At 45.5% G+C, this 27,894-nt stretch overlaps 1 protein-coding gene across 1 annotated transcript in view; it reads right to left on the minus strand.

Annotated features, from left to right (window-relative positions):
* The window catches only part of LOC115091994 (matrix metalloproteinase-20-like), an 85,070-nt gene extending 59,045 nt beyond the window's left edge, over positions 1–26,025 (minus strand). The window contains exons 1-3 of the mRNA XM_029602420.1: positions 25,909–26,025; positions 12,928–13,169; positions 11,076–11,224 (exon numbers count right to left, since the gene is read on the minus strand). Of these exons, the coding sequence (XP_029458280.1) occupies positions 11,076–11,224; positions 12,928–13,169; positions 25,909–26,022 (505 nt within the window). The 5' untranslated portion in view covers positions 26,023–26,025. The remainder of the gene's footprint in view (positions 1–11,075; positions 11,225–12,927; positions 13,170–25,908) is intronic.
* Between the last annotated feature and the right edge of the window lie 1,869 nt (positions 26,026–27,894).

Here is a 27,894-nt window from a genome sequence, read left to right on the forward strand (position 1 = left end):
TTGAATCCGTACATCCAGTAGAAAAACCTTGCCCAGCCTCTCCAACGACTGAGAAAGCCTGAGACTGCACTTGGCCAGGTTCGCTACCCAACTGAACTCCTGCAGCAAGGAAATTTCCCAGTTGGTCACCACACTACTCTCTGCCAAGGCTTGTCCCACATCAGCCAGTCATCCAAGCATGGGTATACCAGGATCCCATCTTTTCTCAGTGCTGCCACAACGACCACCATAACTTTGGAAAATGTTCTGGGGTCGGTGGCCAGGCAAAATGGCAGTGCCCAAAACTGATAATGACGACCCAGTACTGCAAAGCATAGAAAATGATGGTGCTCCAAATGGATGGGAATATGAAGGTAAGCCTTGGACAGATCCAGGGAGGTCAGAAACTCCCCCGATTGTACAGCCATTATCTCAGATTGCAAGGTTGCCATGTGATAATGAGTCACCCGCAGATAATGGTTGACACTCTTGAGGTCCAGGATGGGACAAAAGGAACTTTTCTTCTTGGACACAACAAAATAAATGGAATAGTGCCCTGTATTTTTCTGAGATGTAAGCACGGGAACCATAACCCTCATCCAGAGGAGCCTCAGAAGCGTAGACTCCACTGCCTGCTTCTTCTGCGGGGAGTGGCAAGGAGACACCATGATCACGTCCCTGAGGAATGCTGCGAATTTCCAGCACATAACCTTCCCGTATCACTTCCAAGACCCATTGATCCGATGTGATCTTGACCCACCTCTGATAAAAGCGAGATAGACATCCCCCTATCTTCTCCTCCCAAAGGTGGGTGGGCAAACTTTCATTGGGAAGCTCGGGATGGTCCTGAGCCTGCTCCTCTCTTGGACTGTTGGGGGATGAAAGGACTGAGACCTACCAAAATGTCAAGTCCTCTGAAAGGTCAGGTTTCTGTAGGGACAAAAATGCTTGGAACCCCCTGCTCATAGAAAAGGGGCACTGCAATTGCTTATTATCCTCCGGCAACCAGGGAATTGGAGATTCACCCCACTTACTGGCCAGCTTTTCCAACTCACTCCCAAACAAGAGTGAGCCTTTAAAGGGCATTTTTGTAAGATTAGCCTTTGAGACTGCATCAGCTGACCAATTCCGCAAACATAGCTGATGTCTAGCTGCCACTTCCGAAGCCACTCCTCTGGCCGAGGAATTGACCAAATCACAGCCCGTGTCTGCCAAAAAGGTGGCAGCAGGTTCCATAACTGCTCTGGAATTCATCCATGAATCATCCACCTCCTGAGAGAGAAGCAGACAAGAATGCGCCATAAGAGCACAACAGGAAGCAATCTGCAAGTCACTGCCACTGTGTCAAAGGCCTGCTTAAAGACAGATTCAATACATCTATCATGCACATCCTTCAAGGCCACTTTTCCCTCCACAGGGATAGTCATCTGTTTAGTTACGGCACAGATAAGTGTATCTACTTTGGGAAAATGCAAATGCTCTCTCACAGCTGGATCCAGAGGGTATAGCCTTCCTATGCCCGACCCCCTTTGAAATTTGCCTCAAGGGCGTCCCATTCAAGATCAAGCAATTCTTGAATGGCATCTATAACAGGAAAACAGCAAGAGGATTTATGCAAGAAGAACAAAATGGGATTCTTCTTCGGCTCCAACATAGAATCCATCCCTGGCACTCCCAGCATATTCAATGTCTGAGAAATCAGGGCCAGTAGAAAGAACCATAACATGGTTCAATATGGCTCGAAACCAGGAAGAATTTCACCATCTTTCAAGGAATCAGAATCCGCCTCATCATCCGTGCCATCCGGGTCCCCACCGGGGATACCCGTGGTGAACTGAGGCATGCCACGGCGCTTAACCATGGGATTGGAAGAGGGAGAGGTCACTGGCTAAGAGTTCAACTTGACCAGAGTGGGCAAAGTGGAGGACTGAGCCTGAACAAAGACTTATAAACCTTGAAAAAAACTCCACCCAAGAAAAAGCAACCAGATCCAGACCAAGCCCAGAAGGTACTGGAGTGGGCCCAACTGAACTGCCATCTCCTGCGAAGGAGCCAGTAAAGGGAGTACCAAGAACTGGCGCATTCCTATCCAAAACTGTAACTAGACTATCATCAGAATGGGAGGATCCATGCTTAGCTAAATCCAAGGAAGACAATTCTCCCTGAGCATCCGAACAGTGCTGACACATGTTGGAAGACAGGTCAGGCTGAGAAGCCCTAATATGGCAGGAAGCATAAAGGCTTCTTGTTTACTGAAGCCATGAATGGTGGTAACTGTGTGTTGAAACGGCTCATGCTTAAAAAACTTGTGTGCACAAATTATAAACACCCCAGCAATAAGCGTGGCAAGGCGCATGCAGTACTAGTGTGCCCCACTGAAGCTATCATCACATTCAAAAAAGTTATGCACACAAAAGTATTGCCTATCATAGTATGCCCAATCATGCACAGAGCCGACACACTACATACGCTGACATCCTATAGAAGGCAGTAAAGCACACATGAGCACGAGAAAATGCCACTTCTGCCTACCATACGGCACACAGAGAAAAGCCTACCGCAGGGCCTAGCCACCTGGGCTGCTTAGCCTGTCAGGCTGCCCAGTTCCCCTAACCCCAACGGGAGCAGGAATGATATTGGGACTGTGCGCCAAGCAAGGAGACTGAAGGAAGGCCTAAACATTCTTCTATTTTTTTTTAAACTTACCAGAGCTCAGCACTTACCGGCCGAGTACAAAGAGGTCATCTGGCTGCAGGGGGGAAAGGGCATCTGCCATCACCGCTGAGCTCGGTCTTCTGCACCCGTTGCCTTTCTGCTGTACAAGCAGCTAAGTCCATTCTGAGAACCGGCTACCAGATCAAAGCACACCTCTGAGGGACCATGTAAATCACCACAGGAATTCTCAACTGGGGGAGAGACCTTTAGATATCACTGCAGGTGAGTGGGGCTTTCATTTCTGAGTATAAAATTCTCCTTTCAAAATTCACAGCAATCCCCATGGGGAGATGCATGTCCAGCATCTGCTGGAGATGGAGAATACTGGCAGGCTGGGGGTCACTGGAGGTGTATATATACTGTGACGTCTCCTTCTCCTGGCAGGGGAGCATAACCCACTGGTCTTGAGTCCATCTCTCTACATGCTAGGAAAATCAGGTTTGCTAAATCCTTTAGTCTTATTTGCAAAAACTCTGCTCCCTGCTGCAGAGCAAAACAAAGGCAGACATAGTTTTCTGTTGTTTTTGTTTCCTTTTTAAAGCTTTCTGCTGGATTACTGCTGAATCTGACCATTTGGGTGTGGAGGATCAGTAAAGAGGTTTACATGGAACTAAAGTTAAGCCTTGGAATGAGTAAAAATAAGTCTGCATTTGTTCATGTTCATCACAGATTGCAGAGAAGCCAGGGAACTGAAGTCATCCCATGAAAAGGTGGAGTTTCTGGAAACAGAATGGACTTTCTGTTTTTTACTCTTTTATTTGCTTCCTTGAACTCCTTATGTGCAAGCACTGTGAAGCCTCTCCAAATTGTTTGACTGATAGCTATATATGATCCAAGAAACACAATGGCTATCAGACTGCAAATGGGAAATTAATAAAGGATTAAATATGAATATATTTACTCTGCTTAGCATGACAGGTACAATATAGGCAGACAGAAAATTTGTTTAAATAAAATACATAAATAATTTTTTTTCAATTCTGACACATTTTAATGTCCTTATTACAATATTTTCAGCTTCAGGCAAGATGGTGCTCTGAAGAAAGCAGCAGATTGTACTCTGTGGGGGAGTTAGTGAAGTTCCTGTGCTGTTTCTTACTCTTTTGGAAAAGATAGCTTACTGGTAAAATGCCTAAGGACATGCGATGACCCCGAACTTTCTCTCAGAGGATGCGTAATTGTTGGGCCAATTGACAATTTTGTCTTTTCTTTTTCCCAAATGGGATGATCTGCAAGTTTAGGAGCTGGCGCTAGTGCAACTGCTGCTGAAAGCAGCAAGGGAGTCATGGAGAAGGTTGGTGCCACTGTGATGACCTCAGCTCCTGCAATGTTCAGGGTCAATGAGAGAGCCAGGTCTGGAGGAGATTTGCAGAGCTCTGGCTCAGACATTTCACCTAGCACTAAATTTCTTTGTATCACCAGTCCTGATCTCTCTTGGTTTCAGGTAGCAGATGTCATTGTTCTTACCCCTTTGCTTAATGCTTTCATCTTCATTGGAGACTAAGGGGGTCATTTTCAAAAGCGATCGAACGCAAAAAGGGACTTTTTGCGTGCAATCACTAAATGGGGGTGGAGTCAGGGTGGAATCGGGGCAGTACTGGGGCCGACACTGCACAGACATCGCTGGCGGCGAAAGGTAAGGACCTTTATCACCGCCAGTTTCACGCCGAATAACTATACCTTTTATGGTGTAGTTATTCGGTGCAAAAGCCGGCAGCCAGCGCACCGCAGTGGTGCGATGGCTGCCGGCTTTCGCAGGCCCATGCCCCACTTCGCCCCCCATTACCGCCAGATTTTCTAAGGTCGTTAAGCAATAAAGTCAACAGATATACAATAAAATATAATTTATTTATCTATTTATCAAGTTTTATATACCGTCATTCGGTTTCGCCATCACAACGGTTTACAAATTTCCATGGGTAAGATGTTAAGAGGTTAGAATGGGGATTAACATCGTATTCATCATTCATATTATTAAAACCATATTAATAAAAAGAATAAATATGTCAAGCAGGCAACAGCCAATGAAAATCCAGTAATTAAAATGACTCATAAATTTCTTCTAATATTTCCAAAACAGCAAATATTACAAACAAAAGACACTATAATAACTCCCCAAAATGTAAAATAATATGATAAAAAATCTACAGCTCCCCATATCTGAGATCTTTTGATTTTCAGTCACCCACACACTGGTGTTATGGAAACACGGGGAGCGGAGTGGTTCCATCTCTGATGTTTTCGTGTGCCCCTGGTCCCCGATACAGCCGCAGAGGAGCTTCGGCAAGCATGGGATGAAGATTGGGAGCAATGACCTCAACCACAGCCACACCTGTATGCAGCAGAAGGAGACCCAAACAACGCAATGTTGGTCTCATGAGTAGTTCTCTGACTACTCCAAGCCCTTTCTGACCTGCCGCATGGAGCAGCAACTGCGACAGGGTGGACAGTGGTCAGAAGATGAGGACATCAAAGACGAAGACTTGAACACATGAAGAATGCAATCTGGATACGTGGAGTGAAAGGAACTCTGGTCATGTATATGAAGCAACTCTGGAAAGGCCATAAGTTGCTTGAAGAAGATTTGGACGGTACTGGACGTCACGCGCCTTACACAACCTAGCCAAACTGGTCTCGGACAACGCAGGCAGCGTGCCCTACACAGCCGGGGTAGGCTGGTCGTGGACCATGCTGGTGGTTTCCCACACAGAGAAGATAGGAGATGAAGTGAAGACTCTGATGTAGCCTGTTCCAAATCACCCTGCACAGCTGATAAAGGCCAGGCAGGGCCACGCTGGAACGGATCGGATAAACAGAGTTCATTCGTGAAATGGAGGCAGGGTGCAGATGCCAAGGATCCAGGCAAGGTTTAGAGTTTGAGGGGATGCCTCTACGAAGAAGGTTAAAAAAAAGCTGGAACCTCTTGGAGACTTGCGCTGCCAGGACGAAGATGTACTGGATAAAGAAGACATCAAGACAAGACATCTGGAGACCTTGAGATGATGAAGACAAAGACGTAGCATGAGGACATCACGAAGACACAGGATCCTACATATAACAAAGTGCCTTGAGAAGCAGATGACAAGAAGTCCTAAGGAGGACTGGTTCCTTGCGAAGGCAAGGAAGGAATGAAGACAAGACCTTTTTATACTGAAGAGAAAGCAACTCCCTGATGACATCATTGGTGGACCTCCTCTTCCACTGTCCCTTTAAGAAGGGAAGGAAGATGCAGCCTCGCCCCCTAGGAGGAAACAGGGGAGTGCAGGACCATGGAGAGCGGCGTCCCTGCCGCTGAAGACGCTGGTGAAGGAAAATTAGGCCGCAGGTAGGCCCCGATGATACAAGCGACTTCCTGTCACTGAGGAACAGCTGTGGGCAGCCCCAGGCTGCAGGAGAGACCGCGGATGAAGATGGCCTCCAAGCCGTGCTAAAAATAGTAGCGAGGCTCCTGCCGCCAGGAGGAAGTGACGCGGCTCCGGCCGCATGTAGAACACAGGTGGCCTCCGGGTCGCTAGAAGAGGATAGCGTGGCTCCTGCCGTGTGCGCAGTCTCGGCATGGCACCAGTCGTGCTGAAAAATGTCGGTAGCCTCCAGGCTGCTGAAGAAGGCAGGGGGAAAAAGGTGGAGAAGCTGCCCAGGAGGCAGAATCGTAACAGTTAGGGTAGATTTTTAAAGAAGCGCGCGCGGGGTACATTTGTGCGCACTACCCGGCGCACACAAATGTACGCCCAATTTTATAACATGCGCGTGCATGTTATAAAATCCGAGGTCAGCGCACGCAAGGGGGTGCACACTTGTGCACCTTGCGCGCGCCGAGCCCTTGGGGAGCCCCGATGGCTTTCCCCAATCCCTCCGAGGCCGCTCCAAAATCAGAGCAGCTTCAGAGGGAACTTTTCTTCCACTCATTCTCATTCACACAGGCTCTCACAGACTCATGCAAGCTCTCTTGCTCCCTCATACATACACAGGCTGTCTTGCTCTCATACATATGCAGTCTCTCAGACATATGCAGGCTTTTTCAGTCTCGTACACACACAAGCTCTCACACATACACATTCAGTCTATTTCTCACACACACAGATATATACACATACAACTTTCAGGCCTCCCCCTTTCTTCTGGGTCTTGTCTTTGGCTGCTGTTAGATGGCAGAACTGCTCCTCACTACCAGTACAGAGCTACTGTGCTGCTCCTGCAAGGTGGGGGTGGGAAGGCTGCACAGCCTTGTAAGCCTTTCTTCAGGCCACAACAGGATGGATTCTGCTGTGGCCCCACAGAGCTCTCTACAGGGCCACAGCAGCCCTTTTTTTTTCTTTGGCCAGGAAATTGAAACTGAAAAGAAAACCATATGATGAAAGCGACCAGCCCACTGGGGGAAACCTGATCCCCTGTTAGGCCAATCTGCCCCTGATTAGGGCCAACACACAGGGCAAACAGACCAAAAGCAACAAGAAAAAGCAAACCAGATAGACAAGAAGGCTATTATAATAGGGTCAAATACAAAGCAAAGACAAGGCAAGAAATAGGACAAGAATGAACAAAGACAAGATTTAGGACTCAGATAGCCACAATGCAGAGGGCAGGAGACTCCAAGCTGAGGTAAGGCATAGTGAGTGAGGCAGGCTTTAAAAGCTGTGGCAATGCAAGGAACATGGCTGCCAGCAAGACCTCCAACCATAGAGCTTGGAGTACTAAGCAACAGGGAACTTGTCCCAATGAGGGTCCCTGCTGGCAAGAAGCAAGCACTACACCCAGTTCCCTTATACTTACTCCCACAGGCTCCCTCACACACATATGCTCCCTCTCTCTCTCTCTCTCATACACACACAGGCTCTCACTTCCACAGGTTCCCTCTCTCTCTCTCTCTCTCTCTCACACACACACATGCACATACATACACAGAGGCCTCCTCACATATACATATACTCCCACAATCTCCCTCACACACACGCATATGCTCTCAACCCCACAGGCTTCCTCTCTTACACATGCACACACATACACATATACAGGCTCCCTGTCTCACAGGCTCCTTCACACACATACAAGCTTCTACTATCCCACATACATTTTCTGCCATAGATTACCTTACACACACACACACACACACACACACACACACACACACACACACACATTTTCCCTCAAACACCCAGGCTCTCACACTCACAGGCTCACACACACATACACATGTTCTCACTCTCACAGGCTCCCCAACACAGACACACTTCCGTATGCTGCCTCTCATTCACAGACACACATACACACATACTCACACAACCTATTACTCTGGGCCTCCCCTCTCTTCTGACATATTCTTCAGCTGCCTTGTGATAGGGTCCATTTTGGCATTTCAGGCCTCTTCTTTGGCCACTACAGGATGGGGTCAGCAGCAGCATTCCAGGCCTGTGCTTTGGCTACTACAGGACGGGATCCATGACAGTCTTTCAGGTGTTTCTATCACCAGAACAGCTGAGGGCCTTTTCTTTCCCTGGGGCTGGTGTCTGCTCTTGCCTCTTAGCAGAGTGGTCCATGGATAGCTTGTTATGGTCTGGTGGACTCTAAGGGTCTGTGGACCACAGGTTGGGAACCATGATCAGAGATGTTTCTCATGTAAATGAATCTAAACATAAAGGCAAAAACTCATAATAAAAACTTTTTAAAATATATCCGAAGCAAGAAACCTGTGAGGGAGTCGGTTGGACCATTAGATGACCAAGGGGTTAAAGGGGCTCTTAGGGAAGATAAGGCCATTGCAGAGAGACTAAATGAATTCTTTGCTTCCGTGTTTACTAATGAGGATGTTGGGGAGATACCAGTTCCGGAGATGGTTTTCAGGGGTGATGAGTCAGACGAACTGAACGAAATCACTGTGAACCTGGAAGATGTAGTAGGCTAGATTGACAAACAAAAGAGTAACAAATCACCTGGACTAGATAGTATGCATCCTAGGGTACTGAAGGAACTCAAAAATGAAATTTCTGATCTATTAGTTACAATTTATAACCTTTCATTAAAATCATCCATTGTACCTGAAGACTGGAGGGTGTCAATGTAACCCCAATATTTAAAAAAGGCTCCAGGGGTGATCCGGGTAACTATATACAGTGAGCCTGACTTCAGTGCTGGGAAAAATAGAGAAAACTATTCTCAAGATCAAAATCATAGAGCATATAGAAAGACATGGTTTAATGGAACACAGTCAACATGGATTTACCCAAGGGAAGTCTTGCCTAACAAATCTGCTTCATTTTTTTGAAGGGGTTAATAAACATGTGGATAAAGGTGAACCGGTAGTTGTAGAATATTTAGATTTTCAGAAGGAGTTTGACAAAGTCCCTGATGAGAGGCTTCTACAAAAACTAAAAGTCATTAGATAGGTGGCGATGTCCTTTCATGGATTACAAACTGGTTAAAAGACAGGAAACAGAGAGTAGGATTAAATGGTCAATTTTCTCAGTGGAAAAGGGTAAACAGTGGAGTGCCTCAGGGATCTGTACTTGGACCGGTGCTTTTCAATATATATATATATAAATGCTTTGGAAAGTAATACGACGAGTGAGGTTATTAAATTTGCGGATGATACAAAATTATTCAGAGTAGTTAAATCACAAGCGGACTGTGATACATTACAAGAGGGCCTTGCAAGACTGGAAGATTGGGCATCCAAATGGCAGATGAAATTTAATGTGGACAAGTGCAAGGTGTTGCATATAGGGAAAAATAACCCTTGCTGTAGTTACACGATGTTAGGTTCCATATTAGGAGTTACCACTCAGGAAAAAGATCTAGGCATCATAGCGGATAATACTTTAAAATCATCGGCTCAGTGTGCTGCAGCAGTCAAAAAAGCCATCAGGAATTATTAGGAAGGGAATGGTTAATAAAACGGAAAATGTAATAATGCCTCTATATCGCTCCATGGTGAGACCGCTCCTTGAATACTGTGTACAATTCTGGTCGCCGCATCTCAAAAAAGATATAGTTGCGATGGAGAAGGTACAGAGAAGGGCAACCAAAATGATAAAGAGGATGGAACAGCTCCCCTATGAGGAAAGGCTGAAGAGGTTAGGGCTGTTCAGCTTGGAGAAGAGACAGCTGAGGGGGGATATGATAGAGATCTTTAAGATCATGAGAGGTCATGAACGAGTAGATGTGAATCGGTTATTTACACTTTCAAATAATAGAAGGACTAGGGGGCATTCCATGAAGTTAGCAAGTAGCACATTTAAGACTAATCGGAGAAAATCCTTTTTCACTCAACACACAATAAAGCTCTGGAATTTGTTGCCAGAGGATGTGGTTAGTTCAGTTAGTGTAGCTTGGTTCAAAAAAGGTTTGGATAAGTTCTTGGAGAAGTCCATTAACGGCTATTACGTTTATTTAGGGAATAGCCACTGCTATTAATTGCATCAGTAGCATGGGATCTTCTTAGTGTTTGGTAATTGCCAGATTCTTGTGGCCTGGTTTAGCCTCTGTTGGAGACAGGATGCTGGGCTTGATGGACCCTTGGTCTGACCCAGCATGGCAATTTCTTATGTTTTTATGTTCTTATGATTTTAAAAGCTCTATGTGCGAAAATTACCTTACGCGCACCAGGCCTATTTTATAAAGGCCCGGCGATGCACATAAAGCCCCGGGACGTGACTAAGTCCAGGGGCTTTACTAAAGGGGCGGTCCGGGGGTGGGGCGGGGGCGGGGCCAGAGGGAATACATGAGAAGGTTAATTTTAAAAAGGATGCACTGATTTTATAACATGCCAGCCAATCCTATATCCGCACGCACATGCGCGCCCAATTTTACATTGGCATGTGCGTGAGGGTGCCCACTTGAGCGTGCAACGGGGAGTATTTTCTTTAACAGTGCGTGGTGACGCAATTGGGCCATTCCCAGTTCCCTCCCAGTCTGCTCCAATAACGGACTGGACTGGGAGGGAACTTTCCTAATGCCCTACTTATCCTTACTCTCTTTTCACCTCTTCTCTCCGACTCCTAAACCCAACCTACCTACCCTATTTTTTTTTTGTTTTCGATCTTACCTGCTCTCCTGAGCAGAAGCACGTTCTGCACGCGGGCAGCTGGCCGGCGCATGCTTCAGCAGACAGCCCCTGATGGCACTGTCCTGGCCAGCCCCGCCCCCGCCCCACCCAGACCCCACCCCTGGGCTCACCTGTTTTAAAAAACCCGGCACTTCCCCGCATACCGGGAGATACGTGCATGGCCGGGCCACTCTGAAAATGAGTTTCATGCGTGCATGGCCCGGCCACGTGCTTATCTCCTGGAATTTGCGTGCACCGACTTTTAAAAATCAGCCCCGTAGTGTAGTTCTTTTAAATATATGTCATGAACAACTATATTAAACAGTAAAATAAAAATGAATACCCTTAGTAGCAAACGTAATCACAATGTCAGCATCCGCGCTGTCTGTTTTGACAAAATTTAGTGGTGTAACATCACTCCAGACTTTTACTGACATTTGAATGGCGTCATCCACCTGTCTAGGTGTTAGTTTACTGGTGTAGTTGAGCAACCTATAAATAAAACAAGAACATTAGAGACTTTGGGAGCAATATTCAAGAGGATTTATCTAGATAACTTCAGGACTTAACTTGCCCAACCCCGTGCTTAAATTTTCATCCCCGCTGAACAGCGATGTTCTAGCCATGTGAGTCATTTCTCAGCTGAAATATAGCCAGATAAAAAAAAGGGCCAGTGAGGGGGCATTCCGAGGCGTGGCTTACAGTTACCTGGCTGGCACTGAATATCAGTAATGTCCTCTGGCTAACTCGGGATAGAAAAAAAGCCAGTCCTAAAGTTAACTGGAGAGCAGGCAACCCCCACCATGTGCCAAGAAGGGGGCCTCCCAGATGGTAGCAGCACTTTTAGTTTGCTAAAGGGGATTGGATGCGGTGGGGGGGAGGTCACAAGTGATGGCCATTGTGCTGGATTGTTTGTTTCTTTGCTTTTTAGCACACATTTTCAATGCTAACCGGCTAACTTTAGACAGGTGGTTGTGGGGGAGTGGGAACACTGAACATGCCAGTGATCGGCTAAAGTTACCTAGACAACTTTGTCCAGTCTATTCAGAGGGAGACTTATCCTGCTGCATGTTTGGCTAAGGTTATCTGGCAACTTTATAGGATAACTTTGCTGTTGGCCAGCTTACTGCATATTGACCTAATTGTTACAAATGCCTTACAAGTTCCCTTCTCAATGTGGAACTAATTGCATGTTATAGGAAATTATACAGGATGATCAAAATCAGATAATACTTTATTAAATCAGGGCTTAAAAGCATACATCATTAAGGGAACAATATTCAGAAGATTGATGCAGGGAAATGCTGTTTGAAAATTACACCCCTTCCCCCATATGTGAGTAAAAGTAAACATATTGTGGAATGTGAGTGGGGTTAGAATTGGGGAGAAGAAAGTATCAGCCGAATTTTAAATTGGCCACGTGTGTAAAAATTGCCACTTACACACGTGGCCGGGCCCTGTGTGCACCACGTACGTTTTCAAAAGAGCCCGGCCACACGCGTAAGTGGCGATACGCGCACAAGGGCCAGGCCCTAAGAAAGGGCGGGCCGGGGGGGGGGGGGGGTGTTCAGGGGGGGGGGGGGGGGGGGGGGGTGAGGAGGAGCAGGGAAGGACAGAGGCCAGCTGGGACAGCGGCCATTAGCCGCTGTCCTGGGGAAGGGTGTGCTGGCAGCTGGCCAGCATGCGTAAATTACTTCTGCTCCCAAGGAGCAGCAAGAAATAAAATAAAAAAATTCATGCAAGGTAGGTTAGCTTTAGGGGGTGGGGAGGAGAAGGGAAGGGGAAGGAAGCTTAGGCAGGAGGTTAGGGAAGTTCCTTCCCAGTCCACGCCTTAATTGGAGCAGACTGGGAGGGAACCGGAGAAGGCCCTATTGCGTCGCTGCACGGAAATTGCAAAACTTCACCCTCCCTTGTGCGTGCCGCCCACGCATGCACGTGTGGATTATAAAATCTGGCGTACATGTATGCGCGGACACCCGATTTTATAACATGCTCGCACACATGGACGCGCTCGCGTGTGTTTGAAAACCTACCGCTTGCGTTATACTAGTAACCTTAACACCATCATAAAGCAGCGTGATCTTTGTTCGTTGTTTGAGTTACTCAGAAACGTATGGCAATGCAGAGAGTGCACTTTGATCAAACATATTGTCTCGGAATGGCATGGAGGAGTGGCATTAGAACACATACTCTACCGATATGTTATGGTATTCCACATCCATTTGGACTTATTGGCATAAAACTCATAATTTTTCACATCTGGGACTCCACACCGTGGTTCCTTCATCAGAGCCAGTGTTTCAGGATTGAGCGATCCGGTTACATTTAGGCCAAAAAAATCCTGTAGTTTCCTAATCCTACTCTGGAAAGCCCCAGTATTTCTTTTTCTTCGGTGAGGCAAGATCCCATCCATGCTGTAAAATTGCTGTAGGTATTTCTAAATGAAAACAGTTACAATAAATCAATGTTATATGTTTGTCTGTTAATCTTGTCTGAGATGTTGTTTATTTATTTCATGTTTAGTCACTGATGTTGATTTATCTTTAGTTCTTACTGTCCATCTTTTTAACATTAAAATTGTTTAGCTGCTACTGATCTCTGATTGTATTCTGCGTTTTAATATGCTGTACCTTTGCCTTGGGTGAATTTCTTATTCTAAAAGGTGACTAATAAGTCAAAATAAATACAAAAAAAAAATAATCAATTGGATATTTGTATTTTAAACTATTTATTTAAACCAACAATCATCACAGTCATCATAGAAAACATATAAAAGGTCAGAGATGCCAAAAAGAAAAATATAATTGAATGTCATAATCATCCTCCACCTGTTGCCAGTTTTCTGAAAGATGCAAATCAGTTTCAGCATTGTAATAGAAATACAGCAAAGAAAGACAGTAAACATTCTGCTGTACATAATCCCAATATTTTGCCCCAAGTTTCATATTTATCAGCTTTCCCCCACAAAGCATAGGTGAACTTCTCTATCAATGATATATATGACAACCGGCTATTTTAATAATTAATTTTAAGCTAAGAATATCAAGTATTGAAAAACTATTCTAAGATATATACCAATACTTCTTTTTATACCGTATGTAAAGAATTTCGAAGAGTTTAATAAAATATATGATCTCCATGAATTACATATGCACCCAGGGAGGAAACGTTTTAAAGTAATTTGCACCAGTAACTAAGTTACCTGGGTAAATTTCCTGGGTTTACAATGGCCTCCCCCAGAGGCCAAAAGTATATTTGCTGTTCCATTGTGCACATGCTTTAGGCAAGAGGCTTTCAACCCAGTTCTGGGGATACAATCATTCATTCAGGTTTTCACAATTAATATGCATGAGATAGATTTGCATATAATGAAGGCAGTGCATGCAAATATCTTTCTTGTATATTTATTATAGACATCCTGAAAATCTAACTGACCAGTTGTGCCCAAGGGCTAGGTTGAGAACCATTGCTTTAGGTTATAGCAAAAAGAGGTGGAGCTGGGGGCAGGGTTAGGGCAGGGAGATAAATGATGCAAGGAGATTTTACTTTGAAATCCTTGCACATACTTTACTGTAAATCACTTTGAATACAGAATAATGAGGTATATATTTTTTTAAATTAGTAAATCATATGTACTTTACCACCTTCTGTAAAGCAGGTGCAAATTCCAATGGTGCTGTAGGGAGATATCTCATGTTTACCAATGAAACACCAAATATGAATTGGCATTGTCTAAGCTTGCTACATTCGTTCCGATGTTAAACTTCGTTATGTTAAACTTAGTTATTTATAACTTATTATATTAATCGTATGCTTTTGCTCTCTAATTCCCATTCTGTAAACCCCCTGTTCATTGTAACTTTATCTTCATAGTTAATTGGTTACCCCCTGTTTCAATGTAAACCGGTACGATAAGACACTAGTCTTGAGTATCGGTATATCAAAAGTATTTAAAGTATTTAAATAAATAATGACCATGTACAGGCCAAATTCTGACAGGCCCCAAAAGGCACTGTCACAGCAAGAAAGAAGAAGGAATTTTGCCCAAGTGAACTTTAAAACCTTGTCTCTGTGGAAAATGAAGAGGCCTTGTCCTGATCACTGAAGGGTACCTTATTAGGTGTGCCTGTTTATAGGGGCCTGTTTAAATAAAGAAACCAGACAGAAGGACAATATGACTATAGCCTAATCAGGAGTCATGTTTCAGCCTAAGCAGAGTGCAGAGGTTATAAAGACCCTCACCCTTGGAAGGAAGGGGGCAGCCTGAGACTGAGAAAAACACTCTGACACACAGCTTGGCATACAGATGTGGCAGTTCTCCCCCTAAAGGAATGGGAGGGGGAAGAAGACCCGAAATGTGGCAGGACCCCTCAAAGTAATGGGGAGGGTAAAAGACTTGCAATGTGGCAAAATACCCATACCACATACCACGTGGTTATACATGAGCTTATGCATATTTATCAGCTGGAAAGTATAAGACAGAGGGGCACCGAAGAGAAAATAATGGAGGCTGAAGCAACAGAACCCCTGGGAGAGCACCCTGAAACCAAAAGAAGGAGAAAGACAAGTGAAGGACCCCCTGAGAAAGAGGGAGCAGAGGCACAAATCCGAAAAAGAAAACCCAGAAAAGAAAACCCTAAAAGAGGGAAGGTACAAACCCTAAACACAAATCCTGAGAGAAAACCTGGAGAGTGGATCATGAGAGAGATCCTGAAACCTGTGCCAAAGCATCCCTGAAAGCAAAAGGGGGGACATAAGCAGACCAGCACTCCCTGCTGTTGAGAAGGGAGAAGACTAGGTGCTGCCAGGTGATTGGAGAGAGGAGATCCTAACTCAGGTGCAGAGAGCGACACAGGGGTCATAGTCGGTGAAGGGTGAGAACAAGCCCAGACAGCCAACAAGCATCAGAGTCAGAAGCTAGTCTCCTTCCTGGACAGTCTGTCTGCTCTGCCAGTACCAAGCCCAGGAAGCAAGTCTCTCCCCATCCCATATTCTCCAGCTCTCTAGATGAAGCCTGCTTCAGAGATGAACAGAAATATTGCCTGAAGTCTGGACCCAGTGTTGTGAATCCGAAAGCGGACCCCTGTTCCGAGGTAGAGTCAGCGCTATCCAAAAGGGAGACAACCCTCTTAGGTCCCTACCATCGGAGGGCAAGGCCTGATGATGTAGACATTGATTGAAGACTTCACCCTGGAAGCTCGCGATTCCCCCAGGAGGAGCCCGTAGGAACTCGACCGCTGGGACTTAGGAGACTCTCTGAAGACTGTAGATAGGTCTGGATGCAGGCACCTCCTGCAGGTCAGGGGTTCCAGATGGGTGGTGCCTCCAGCAGGTTGTAGTCAGTTCTGAAATGGGAGTCAAAGAGTAGTCGAGAGCCGGTCCAAGGGTCCAATACTAGAAGAGAGTCGTAAGCCAGTCCAGGAGCAAATCAGGAGAAGGATCCGAAGCCATACCAGGGTCAAAGCACAGGAAGCACAAAAGCCGGTCCGAAGGTCAAAAAACAAGAATGAATCCAACAGGGAGGAGAAGCAGAGCAGGACGAAGAGCAAAACAGAACCACGATCACGAAGCTCAGGAATAAATACAGCAAGGTGCCTTAATACCAAGGCAAGGTCTGAGGATCGGACCTTGCCTTAAATACAGGAACTCAAGGGAGGAGTCCCAGGAGGAGCCATGACTATTTCCTGTCATGGCTCCTTTAAATAATCTCATCAGCCGCGCACGCGGCTCTAGGTGGAGCCGGAGAGGGAGGAGTCAGCCCGGCCGAGAGGAACCATGCGGCCAGGCTTGGCAGCGGCTGCGAAGAAAACCAAAAGGAAAGCTGCCTGCCTTAGCAGGAGCCTCCGACACCGCCTGACGCCTTGGGTAAGCTCCTAGCTTCAGAATCACCGCAGCTGACGGCCCGGCCCTGGTCACAGACCGCCGCGGCCAGCAGCCATGACACCTGGCAGTAATAACAGTACCCCCTCCTTTAGGTCTCTCCCTAGAAGGTTTGGGTTTTCCCGGGTGTTCAGCGTGAAAGTTCATGAGAAGAGACTTATCCAGTATATTCTTAGCAGGCTCCCAAGAATTCTCCTCAGGTCCGAATCTCTCCCACGCTAGGAGGTATTCCCAGGTGTTGCCCCGTCTCCGGACATCCAGAACTTCACGCACTTAGTATATGGTTTCGTCCTCTGTTTTATGTTGTGGAACTTCTGGAGTTTTCCGGGTAGGCCAAGTGAGGACCAACAGCTTCAGAAGGGACACATGAAAGGAGTTGTGGATTCTCAACGTGGCGTGCAGAAGAAGCTGGTAGGTTACAGGAGCTAATTGTCTGCAGCACCGGAAAAGGTCCAATGTAACGTGGGGCTAATCGCATAGAAGGAACTCTCAAACGGATGTGCTTGTATTGTGTTCGGGCCTGCTCTTCACCCTCGCTCCACCCTCTCTACCTCTTTGGCGACTCCCTCCGGGCCGGATGGACGGCTTGCTGCCGTGGTGTCTCCATGCCGCTTCTCCCCTGCATCCCTGGGCCGGCTCGATGCTGCGGATTCTCCATGTTCCTGATGACATAGGGCGCGTGCGCACTCCGGAGTATGTACCAGCAAGGGCGCGAACCTCAGGGGCGTCCCCCTGTATTGACGTCTTCCACTTCCAACATAAAAGGTCTTCACTTACGCTGACTATTTAAGTTAGCAAGGACAAGAATCACGGACAAGGACAAGCATACGTACTCGCTATGGATTTGTCCAAGCTACTCTGCCTCCTCGGACTTACCAGGGGTACCCACTCCTAGGGGGCCTCGCTCTCTTTTCTCTATTTCAGATTGCAGATAGGAACCGGTACTCACTCCTCGAGGGCCCATGTTCCTGAAGACTCTGAAGATTCTCTACTGCCTAGAAGCTATTACAGATACAGATAATCCTGAGTTGCCACCGTTCTCTCAGAGCTGTCCCTGGAACCAGGTACTTGCTCCTCGAGGGCCTCTTTCCAGCTACTGAGCCTCTTGAAGATTCTATGTGAGATTGTCATCTACTACTGGCTATGTATACAGCATACCCTGTATACATGTATGTATACAGCAAATGTATACTGGCTATGTATACAGCATACCCTGTCTACTCACTATCTATAGTCTCCCTACAGCTCAGCAACCCTGGGATCGCAGTTCCAGTATCTGAGGGACTTCAGCCCTGCTGGGCATACCAGCTCACTACTGCCACCTCTGGTGGTTCTACTAACTTGTCTAATAAAAGAACTATCTGTGTCTGTCTCCATATTCAAGCCTAGCTGGTGGTCCCTCTCGGGATATCCTCCCGGGGGTGCTGTCATCTGCCATCAGCCCAAGGATTCACCTATTTACTACAGTGTGCTCACTCCTCCCACTTCAGGAGCTGAGCATAACAGAGTGCTAGCTCATCTGATGTCTCTGCCCATCAGACATAACAGATTGCAACTCAGCACGGAGATTAACAGAGTGCCAACACCTCCCCTCTGGAGGAGCAAACCTCTAACAGCTTGCTAGCTCCTCCCCACAGGGGAGCTCGCTCATACAGATTGCTAACTCCTTCTTCCACAGGAACCAAAACCTAACAGATTGCTAACTCCTTCCTTCTTGAGGAGTAGATCATAACAGCCTGGTGCTAAGCCACACCTTTTCGCCTGGACGAAACTGGGGAGCCTGTCGTCGATGTTTGTCGGCAGATTTCTTTGCGGAGTGAGCTGCTTTGCGTAGCATCTGTTGAGTATGAACCCAAAGCTGTTTCAGCTGTGCAGCAGTTAGCTGAGCCACTGGCGATGGAACAGGCAGTGGTACTGGCAAGGGTGGCCTGGGCTGACAATCAAATACAATCTGAAAAGGGGATGCCCCCGTCGAGGTACCGGCATGCGAATTGTGGGAGAATTCGGCCCAGGAAAGAAGTGACGCCCAATCATCCTGTCAAGAGTTGACATATAGCTGTAGAAATTGTTTTAATGTCCGATTCATACGTTCCGCCTGACCATTGGCCTGAGGATGGAACGCTGTGGTAAAGTCCAGAGAAATGCAAAACTTCTTACAGAGGTTGAGCCAGTATCGAGCTGTGAACTGAGAACCACGGTCTGAGGTGATATGCTGTGGTAGTCCATGGAGACGGAAAATCTGAAGCATGAATAATTGAGCCAGCCGAGGAGCAGATGGGAGGGAGGGCAGCTGGATAAAATGGGCCATTTTAGAAAAGCGATCCACTACTACCCATATCACAGTGTTGCCTTCTGATGGTGGAAGTTCCAAAATGAAGTCTGTGGAGATATGTGTCCACGGTTTCATGGGAGTTGGCAGCGGTTGTAAAAGGCCCCAAGTTTTTCCTGTAGGAATTTTATGTTGCGCGCAAGTTGGGCATGAGTCCACATAAGCTCGTATATCCTTACGCATCTCAGGCCACCAATAGTATTGTTGGAGAAGTGTTTGAGGTTGAGCTCGTCCGGGATGTCTGGCTAACTGGGAATCATGACCCCCAAGCCAATACTTTATTACGAAGTCTTTTAGGCACCACTGTTTTGCCCGGTGGAACAGTGAATGTCGCAGTGAGAATAATGTGAGCCGGGTCAATGATATGTTGTACAGGCTCTTCAGTATTGTCAGTGGAAAAGGATCGGGATAAGGCATCAGCCTTAATGTTCTTGTCAGCTGGTTGGTAGCATAGTTCAAAATTAAAACATGTGAAAAAGAGTGCCCAACGAGCCTGACGTGGGTTCAAACGTTGAGCTTGCTGAAGATATATCAAGTTTTTATGGTCCGTGAAGACTGTTATGCGATGTTGCTCTCCCTCCAACCACTGCCGCCATTTCTCAAATGCCAGCTTAATGGCGAGAAATTCCTTGTCACTGATGGAATAATTGCGTTCCGCCGGAGAAAATTTCTTGGAGAAATACGAGCAAGGATGAGGAGTTCCTGATGTGTTGGTCTGACTTAAGACCGCTGCAACTCCTTCCGCTGATGCATCCACTTCTACAATAAATGGAAGTCTGGAATCAGGATGTCGACGACACGGTTGTTGTAGGAAGGAGTTCTTGAGCACCTGGAAAGCTTCTTCATCCTCTATGGGCCAGGCCTTGATGTTTGCCCTCTTACGAGTCAGAGCAGTGAGAGGTGCAGCCAGTTTAGAAAATATCTGAATAAAACTACGATAGTAGTTAGCGAATCCAAGAAAGCGTTGAAATGCACGTAATCCATTAGGCTGGGGCCATTCTTAGATGCATTTCAACTTGGAGGGGTCCATCTGAAAGCCCTGTTTAGAGATAATATACCCCAGGAAGGGCAGTGATTCTCATTCAAAAATGCATTTTTCAATTTTGGCATACAGCCGGTTCTCTCTTAGGTGTTGCAAAACCTGAATAACATGTTGCCGGTGTGACTGTAGATTGGGAGAAAATATTAAAATATCGTCTAAATAGACCACTACGCAGACATAAAGTAGATCTCAAAATATTTCATTAATGAGGTGTTGAAATACTGCAGGAGCATTGGTCAATCCGAATGGCATAACAACCAGGTATTCATAATGGCTATCTCTAGTATTAAAAGCCATTTTCCATTCATCACCTTCACGAATCCTGATTAGGTTATATGCTTCTCGGAGATCTCATTTGGAAAATACCCGGGCTCCTTGTAAACGATCAAATTCAGCAATTAGAGGTAATGGGTAGTGGTCTTTTATGGTGATGGCATTAAGCCCATGGAAATCGATACATGGACACAGAGTCCCATCTTTTTTTCCCATAAAGAAGAAGCTGGCACCGGCCGGAAATGTGGATCGTCGAATGAACCCCTTCTGCAGATTGTCTTGAATGTATTTGGTCATGGCTTGGGTCTCCAAGGCAGATAATGGGTAGACCCTACCCCGAGGTGGAGTAGCTCCCAGAACCAGATTAATGGCACAATCAAATTCCCAATGTGGAGGCAAGGTATCAGCGGCTGTTTTGGAGAAGACATCAGCAAACTGACCATACTGAGATGGCAAACCCTCAAGAAGAGTGGTACAGATATAACTGCCAGCGGGAGTAGTTCCTTTAAGGCAGGTTTCTTGGCATGCTGGACCCCAGTGAATAAGCTTTAAAGATGTCCAGTCGAACTGAAGATTGTGACGTTGTAACCAGGGGATGCCCAAAACCATGGGATTAATGGCTCTCTGGATTTCATAGAATGTAATCCGTTCAGAATGATTTGGTGCAATGTGACAAACCAGAGGAACAGTTTGATGAGTTATTCTCCCTGGCAGGGGTTCTCCATGGATGGAGGATAGAATCAATGGCTTCAGGCAAGGACGAAGAGGGATGCATAGTTGTTCCACTATATCTTGGAGGATGAAGCTTCCTCCGGCCCCAGAATCTACTAAAGCTAGTGTAGAAAACTGGTGACCTCCAAGAAGCAGGGAGACCTGTAGAGTGAGTGGGGGAGCCGGAGAAGTGATGCCTAGGGTTACTCCCCCAGTTGAACCTAGGCTTGGGAGTTTCCTGGACGCTTCGGACAACGTGCAATGAGATGACCCGATCCTCCACAATATAGGCAGAGGCCTGCCTTACGGCACCTTTGCCGTTCTTCTGGAGAGAGCGGGCCTCGTCCTAACTGCATAGGTTCTTCGGTAGTCCCCTCTGTGGTGCAAGGATTTCGAGAATTAGGAGAAAGAGGACGTGAGGAAGTAGAGCTCGCCATGCGTCTCCTCATGCATGAGCCTTCATGAGCCCTTTCCTGTATATGCCTGTCTATTCTGCTTACAAGCTCAATAAGGGAATCTAATGAGCATGGTAGTTCCTGGGCTGCTATTTCATCCTTAATTCTAGCTGACAATCCCTCCAAATATATAGTTCAGAGACAGCTCTCCTCCCAATGGAGTTCTGCGGCTAGAGTTCTGAATTCAATAGTGTATTCTGCCAGCGCACGTCCTCCCTGGCGAAGTTGCAGAAGACTGGACCCCCACAACAACTTGTTTTCATGAATCCTCATATACTGTACGAAACAGTTCCAAGAAGTTAGAAAGGTTTTGCAGAACTGGATCTGACTGTCTCCAATATGGCGAAGCCCAAGCCAGGGCCTTACCTTCTAATAGGGATAGGATGTATGTACTTGTAGTCTTTGTAAGATCATCTGGAAAGAGGGAGGCTTGGAGACGTAAATGCATGTTGCATTGATCAAAGAATCCCTGGCACAGGCGGGTTCGCCTGAATAGCGTGGAGGAGTGGTAATGGAATTACTGGACGAGTATTCCCCTACATCATGGATGGTGAAGGTAAGGGTGGAGGAACTACATGAGCTGCGATGACCGAATCCAGATGGGCATTGAGTCATTCCATGGAGGACGCCATGGATTCTAGCATTCTTTGTTGCTTTATAATTTTCTGAGCCAGTCCAGGAATGGCCTGCAGAGCTGAAGCCTCTGCCGGGTCCATGGCCTTGGTATTCTGTTGTGAATCCAAAAGCTGACCCCTGTTCCGAGGTAGAGTCAGCGCTACCCAAAAAGGAGACAACCCTCTTAGGTCCCTACCGTCGGAGGGCAAGGCCTGATGATGTAGACGTTGATTGAAGACTTCACCCTGGAAGCTCGCGATTCCCCCAGCAGGAATCCATAGGAACACAGCCGCTGGGACTTAGGAGACTCCCTGAAGACTGTAGATAGGTCTGGATGCAGGTGCTTCTTGCAGGTCGGGGGTTCCAGAAGGCTGGTGCCTCCAGCAGGTCATAGTCAGTCCTGAAGTGGGAGTCAAAGAGTAGTCGAGAGCTGGTCCAAGGGTACAATACCAGAAGAGGGTCATAAGCCAGTCCAGGAGCAAATCAGGAGAAGGATCCGAAGCCATACCAGGGTCAAAGCACAGGAAGCATGAAAGCCGGTCTGAAGGTCAAAAAGCCAAGAATCAATCCAACAGGGAGGAGGAGCAGAGCAGGACAAAGAGCAAAACAGAACCACAATCACAGAGCTCAGGAATACACACAGCAAGGTGCCTTAATCCTCAGACCTTGCCTTAAATACAGGAACTCAAGGGAGGAGTCCCAGAAGGAGCCATGACTATTTCCTGTCATGGCTCCTTTAAATAATCTCATCAGCCGCGTGCGCGGCTCTAGATGGAGCCGGAGGGGGAGGAGTCAGCCCGGCCGAGAGGAACCATGCGGCTGCGGCCGTGAAGAAAACCAAAAGGAAAGCTGCCTGCCTCAGCAGGAGCCTCCGAAATCGCCCAACGCCTAGGGTAAGCTCCTAGGTTCAGAATCGCCGCGGCTGGCAGACATGACACCCGGCCCCGGTCGCAGACCACCGCGGCCGGCAGTGATAACACCCAGGGTAAGTTAGCCCTAAGTATTAACATATTAAGCAGGCTAAGGTTTATGGCCTGTTTTGTTACCACCCATGATACAGAACTTTCTTTAGTGGCCAGGATGTTAGAGATAGGAATTGTTGTTATTTTCCAAATGCTGTGTCCTGCCAAATCTGATAAATAAAAGTCTATTTCTGAGGAGAATGCACATTGTCTTTTCCCTGACTTAGGTTAGCCAGTAAGTTGGGAGAGTAGCTGGTAGGGATGTGAATCGTGTCCTCGATCGTCTTAACGATCGATTTCGGCTGGGAGGGGGAGGGAATCGTATTGTTGCCGTTTGGGGGGGTAAAATATCGTGAAAAATCGTTAAAAATCGTTAGAAATCGAAAAATCGAAAAATTGAAAAACCGGCACATTAAAACCCACTAAAACCCACCCCCGACCCTTTAAATTAAATCCCCCACCCTCCCAAACCCCCCCCCAAATAACTTAAATAACCTGCGGGTCCAGCGGCGGTCCGGATCGGCAGCGGTCCGGAACCTGCTCCTGCTCCTGAATCTTGTCGTCTTCAGCCGGCGCCATTTTCCAAAATGGCGCCGAAAAATGGCGGCGGCCATAGACGAAAAAGATTGGACGGCAGGAGGTCCTTCCGGACCCCCGCTGGACTTTTGGCAAGTCTCGTGGGGGTCAGGAGGCCCCCCACAAGCTGGCCAAAAGTTCCTGGAGGTCCAGCGGGGGTCAGGGAGCGATTTCCCGCCGCGAATCGTTTTCGTACGGAAAATGGCGCTGGCAGGAGATCGACTGCAGGAGGTCGTTCAGCGAGGCGCCCTCGCTGAACGACCTCCTGCAGTCGATCTCCTGCCGGCGCCATTTTCCATACAAAAACGATTCGCGGCGGGAAATCGCTCCCTGACCCCCGCTGGACCTCCAGGAACTTTTGGCCAGCTTGTGGGGGGCCTCCTGACCCCCACGAGACTTGCCAAAAGTCCAGCGGGGGTCCGGAAGGACCTCCTGCCGTCCAATCTTTTTCGTCTATGGCCGCCGCCATTTTTCGGCGCCATTTTGGAAAATGGCGCCGGCTGAAGACGACAAGATTCAGGAGCAGGAGCCCATTCCGGACCGCTGCCGTTCCGGACCGCCGCTGGACCCGCAGGTTATTTAAGTTATTGGGGTGGGGGATTTAATTTAAAGGGTCGGGGGTGGGTTTTAGGGGGTTTTAGTGTGCCGGCTCACGATTCTAATGATTTATAACGATAAATCGTTAGAATCTGTATTGTATTGTGTTCCATAACGGTTTAAGACGATATTAAAATTATCGGACGATAATTTTAATCGTCCTAAAACGATTCACATCCCTAGTAGCTGGTAGTGTCTTGTAGCAGACAGATCCCTGGACCCCTAAACCTATTTACAGTACAAAAGTTAAAGTATCCATGGGCCCTGCTGGCCCCAAATGCCATGGAGGGTTTCCCTTTGAAAATGAGCTTGCTTGTACACTTCCCACAGGGCTTGAAAATCACTTCTTATTTGGAGACAAAATTCACTAAACTGTCCAGTGACAAAGAATACAAGTACACAAGTATCTTGAGTGAATTTTCAAAGAGAGGCTATTAACCTCGAGCACAAAACTCTTTGGACTCTGGCCAGACCAACTGGGGATGTTTTGTTTTCAAAGAGCATGAAGCCACCACCAAAACAAATTGTTTCATTTCATGTCATCTGAAAACAAAACAAAAAGAAATGCTAATAATATGTTGTTTTAATTTTGTTTCCTTTTGTTTTCATTTTATTGTGTGTTATTTGCAAATTGAAAAACAGACCTGAACTCCTTTCTTTCCATCTCCAAATGACACAAAATGACATTTTGGGCCTACCCACCCCTAAAACTAAGAGGATTAAACTTGCCTATAAAAATAGATTAAGCAATGGTTTGAATGAAGTTTTACAAAACCACAATATTATCTGTAATTCTTGCAGAAGCTTAGAAGGAAGCGTATGGTTTCTCTGGTGTGTCATAAAGAAAATATTTAGGACCTAATTTTAAAAAGCATTTACATGCTTAAAATTAGGTTTTACAAATGTAAATGCACTTTACCCTTGTAAGTGGGCTTTTGGAAATTGCTACAATATATGCTATTGAATTGTCTGTAGGATTTAACTGCATAGTGTGCACTTTACTTGAGTAAATGACTTTTAAAAATAGCAACAATATTTTGTTACATTTACGCAGGTAATTCCTTTGAAAATTATTTCCATACTGTAGAAATCTCCTTTCCTCTACAAGTCTATATTTTAGATGGTTAAGGGACTTATGCTCACTGAATCTCATACATATTCAAGTCTGGCATGTACGAGAACACTATGACACCAGTCCACTTCTTAATGCAATTTACTTGTCCAAAACTCTTTCTCCCAACGGGGATAATATCCTGCTTCATATGCTCTAAAATGTGCTCCACTGAAAGGAATGCAGCAATTAAGATTTATAATTAACCATCAATGGGGCAATTTTCAGAGAGCCTGCATATCTGCAAGGTCCAGGAGTACTTTGTGCAGACCTTGCAGCCAATTTTTGAAAATTTACCTATTGGTACAAAATGACCATGGACTTATTTTTCTTTGTGAAAATTTTGTAAGAATGCAATGCACTTCAGTTTGAAATTCCAATATTCACATATTGTTTCCTGTCTTGGCCCTGGCTCCATCCCCGGAAACACTTCCTTTTAACCAAGTTAAAAGTATGCGCACTGTGGAAACCCATGCATACTTTAGCCAAGGCCGTGGAGGACAAATTTCAGACAGACCAATTTACCCAAGGAAATGGCTTTGAAAACAGCCCCCTATAAGTAGTCTTCCTAGTATTCATTAAAATAAAAAGGTACATGAGACAATGAGGAAATTATAAAACCTACCTCTGCAAAGGAGACATCTTGCTGAGTTATGCTTTGGAATTCTTTTTGCACTGGAAAACACGCATAAAATCCAGAATGTGACAAAACAAAGAAGGCTAGCCAGGAGAGCTGCATGCTTGTGAGCGGAACTGAATTCAATAGCTCTTCCCAGCTCACTGATTTTATAGAGGTGACTATCTGTGCCTGAAAATGAGTCATATATTTTTCAGATGCGTTGAAATCCACTAATGAAAGCACGGGTATTTTGTGGATTACAGTGTGGTAAAAGGTAGATCAGTGTATCCATTTGGAAAGTATTAGGGTATTTTATTATCATCATTATTATTAACAATGTAAATTGAGAATATTCCTTAACAGAAGCTATGTTTTGCAAATCTCAGTGTGTCTTAGTTATCTCTTCAACTGTATGTTGCAACAAGGGACAGCAAACAAGCTCTAAGTGATACCTTTTTATTGGATTAATTTAATCCGTTTGTGACTAGCTTATGGGAGCCAAGATCCCTACATTATGTAACTGAATAAATGGCATAGTTACACTGGGTTTAAATAGTACAGACAGAGTCAGCTGGGTCATAGACTGTCTATATATGTTATTATAGCTCAGTAGAGAGAAACAAAGGAAAGTTCAACAGAGGTGACTGTGTAAAATGTTACTGTTCAACAGACCTATAACCGATAGCAGGTAAGAAAGCCAATGTTATTTCCTTCTGTGTTTGTTTCAAAGTGCTTGATCGTCTTCATTTCAAATGTTTTGCATTCCTGCGTACTCCTGAAATTCCCTTTAAAAAATGCTGACTGTGAGATTGTTAAGGGAGCGAACCTCCTTTGACAAATGTTCATCTACTGAGGTGTCACTTTATTTTATTTTTTTTTATAATGGGTTATTTTATGTCTGTGATGATTTATTCTTGTCCTTAGTGTTTGGCTCCTTTCACCAGTTTAGCATCCTTCTCATTTTTTTTACATTGAACCATGTATACTATTTATTTATTTATTTATTTATTTATTTAGAATCTTTTATTTATCGCCTAACAGAGAGTATCTTCCTAAGCGATGTACAACATAATTCAAAACATAGTATATAGAATTACAAAAACACATAGAATCAAAATACATAATAGCATCCTCAATACTTCTGGGCTAATACTTCTATATACTACATTCATATTGGAGCATAAACATAAACCTTTTATGGTGGGTAGCTGTAGATCCTGCGCTGGTACTGTTTGCATTGTGGTATCACTTATTGGCTCTTATTTCTACATATTCAAGTGGACTGACATGGTGACCATAATACTTTGCATGATATGTTGCAAACAATTTTAGGAAACCAGCTGAGGAACACTGTATGTTGTAATAGGTAGAACAGGTGCCAAAAGAAGATTAAAGAGAGGACTTGGATCTCTCCTGAGAATCTAATCCTTAAAAACAACTAACAATGATTCATCTCTAGGTTATCAGATTTGACCTTCATCTTCCTGTTGCTGCAATAGGTTATGTTAGACACGGTCTCAACTGAAACACATACCAAAGCTTTACACACTAAATATTATTGGGATACAAAAATATTCCTACTAACTTAAACTTAAAATTATCAAACTTTCGTTTGTCATGAACCTAAAATGCATTTGTTTTAATAACCAATTTTAAAAATGTAAGAAGTGTCATGATGGGTCACTCCAAGTTGCATTGAGCCAGCATCTTTTCTCTGACAGTAGTTAGTCTGGGTTACAACTATCCATCAGATTCCCAATAGTTGATCCATTTCTTATACCTCACTCCCAAAGATAAGCGTTGTCTTTCCCAAGTCTACCTGGCTAATAACTGTTATGAATGTTTCCTTCAGGAACTTGTCCAACTCTCTTTTGAACTTCATTATGTTAGTTTCCTTGAGCATGTAATCTGGTAAAAGATTCCATAGCTTGATTGTGCGCTGAATGAAAAAATACTTCCTATAATTTATTTTAAATTTACCTGTTGCTATTT

The sequence above is a fragment of the Rhinatrema bivittatum genome, chromosome 5 (assembly GCF_901001135.1).
Source record: "Rhinatrema bivittatum chromosome 5, aRhiBiv1.1, whole genome shotgun sequence".
In the NCBI taxonomy this organism is placed as follows: domain Eukaryota; kingdom Metazoa; phylum Chordata; class Amphibia; order Gymnophiona; family Rhinatrematidae; genus Rhinatrema; species Rhinatrema bivittatum.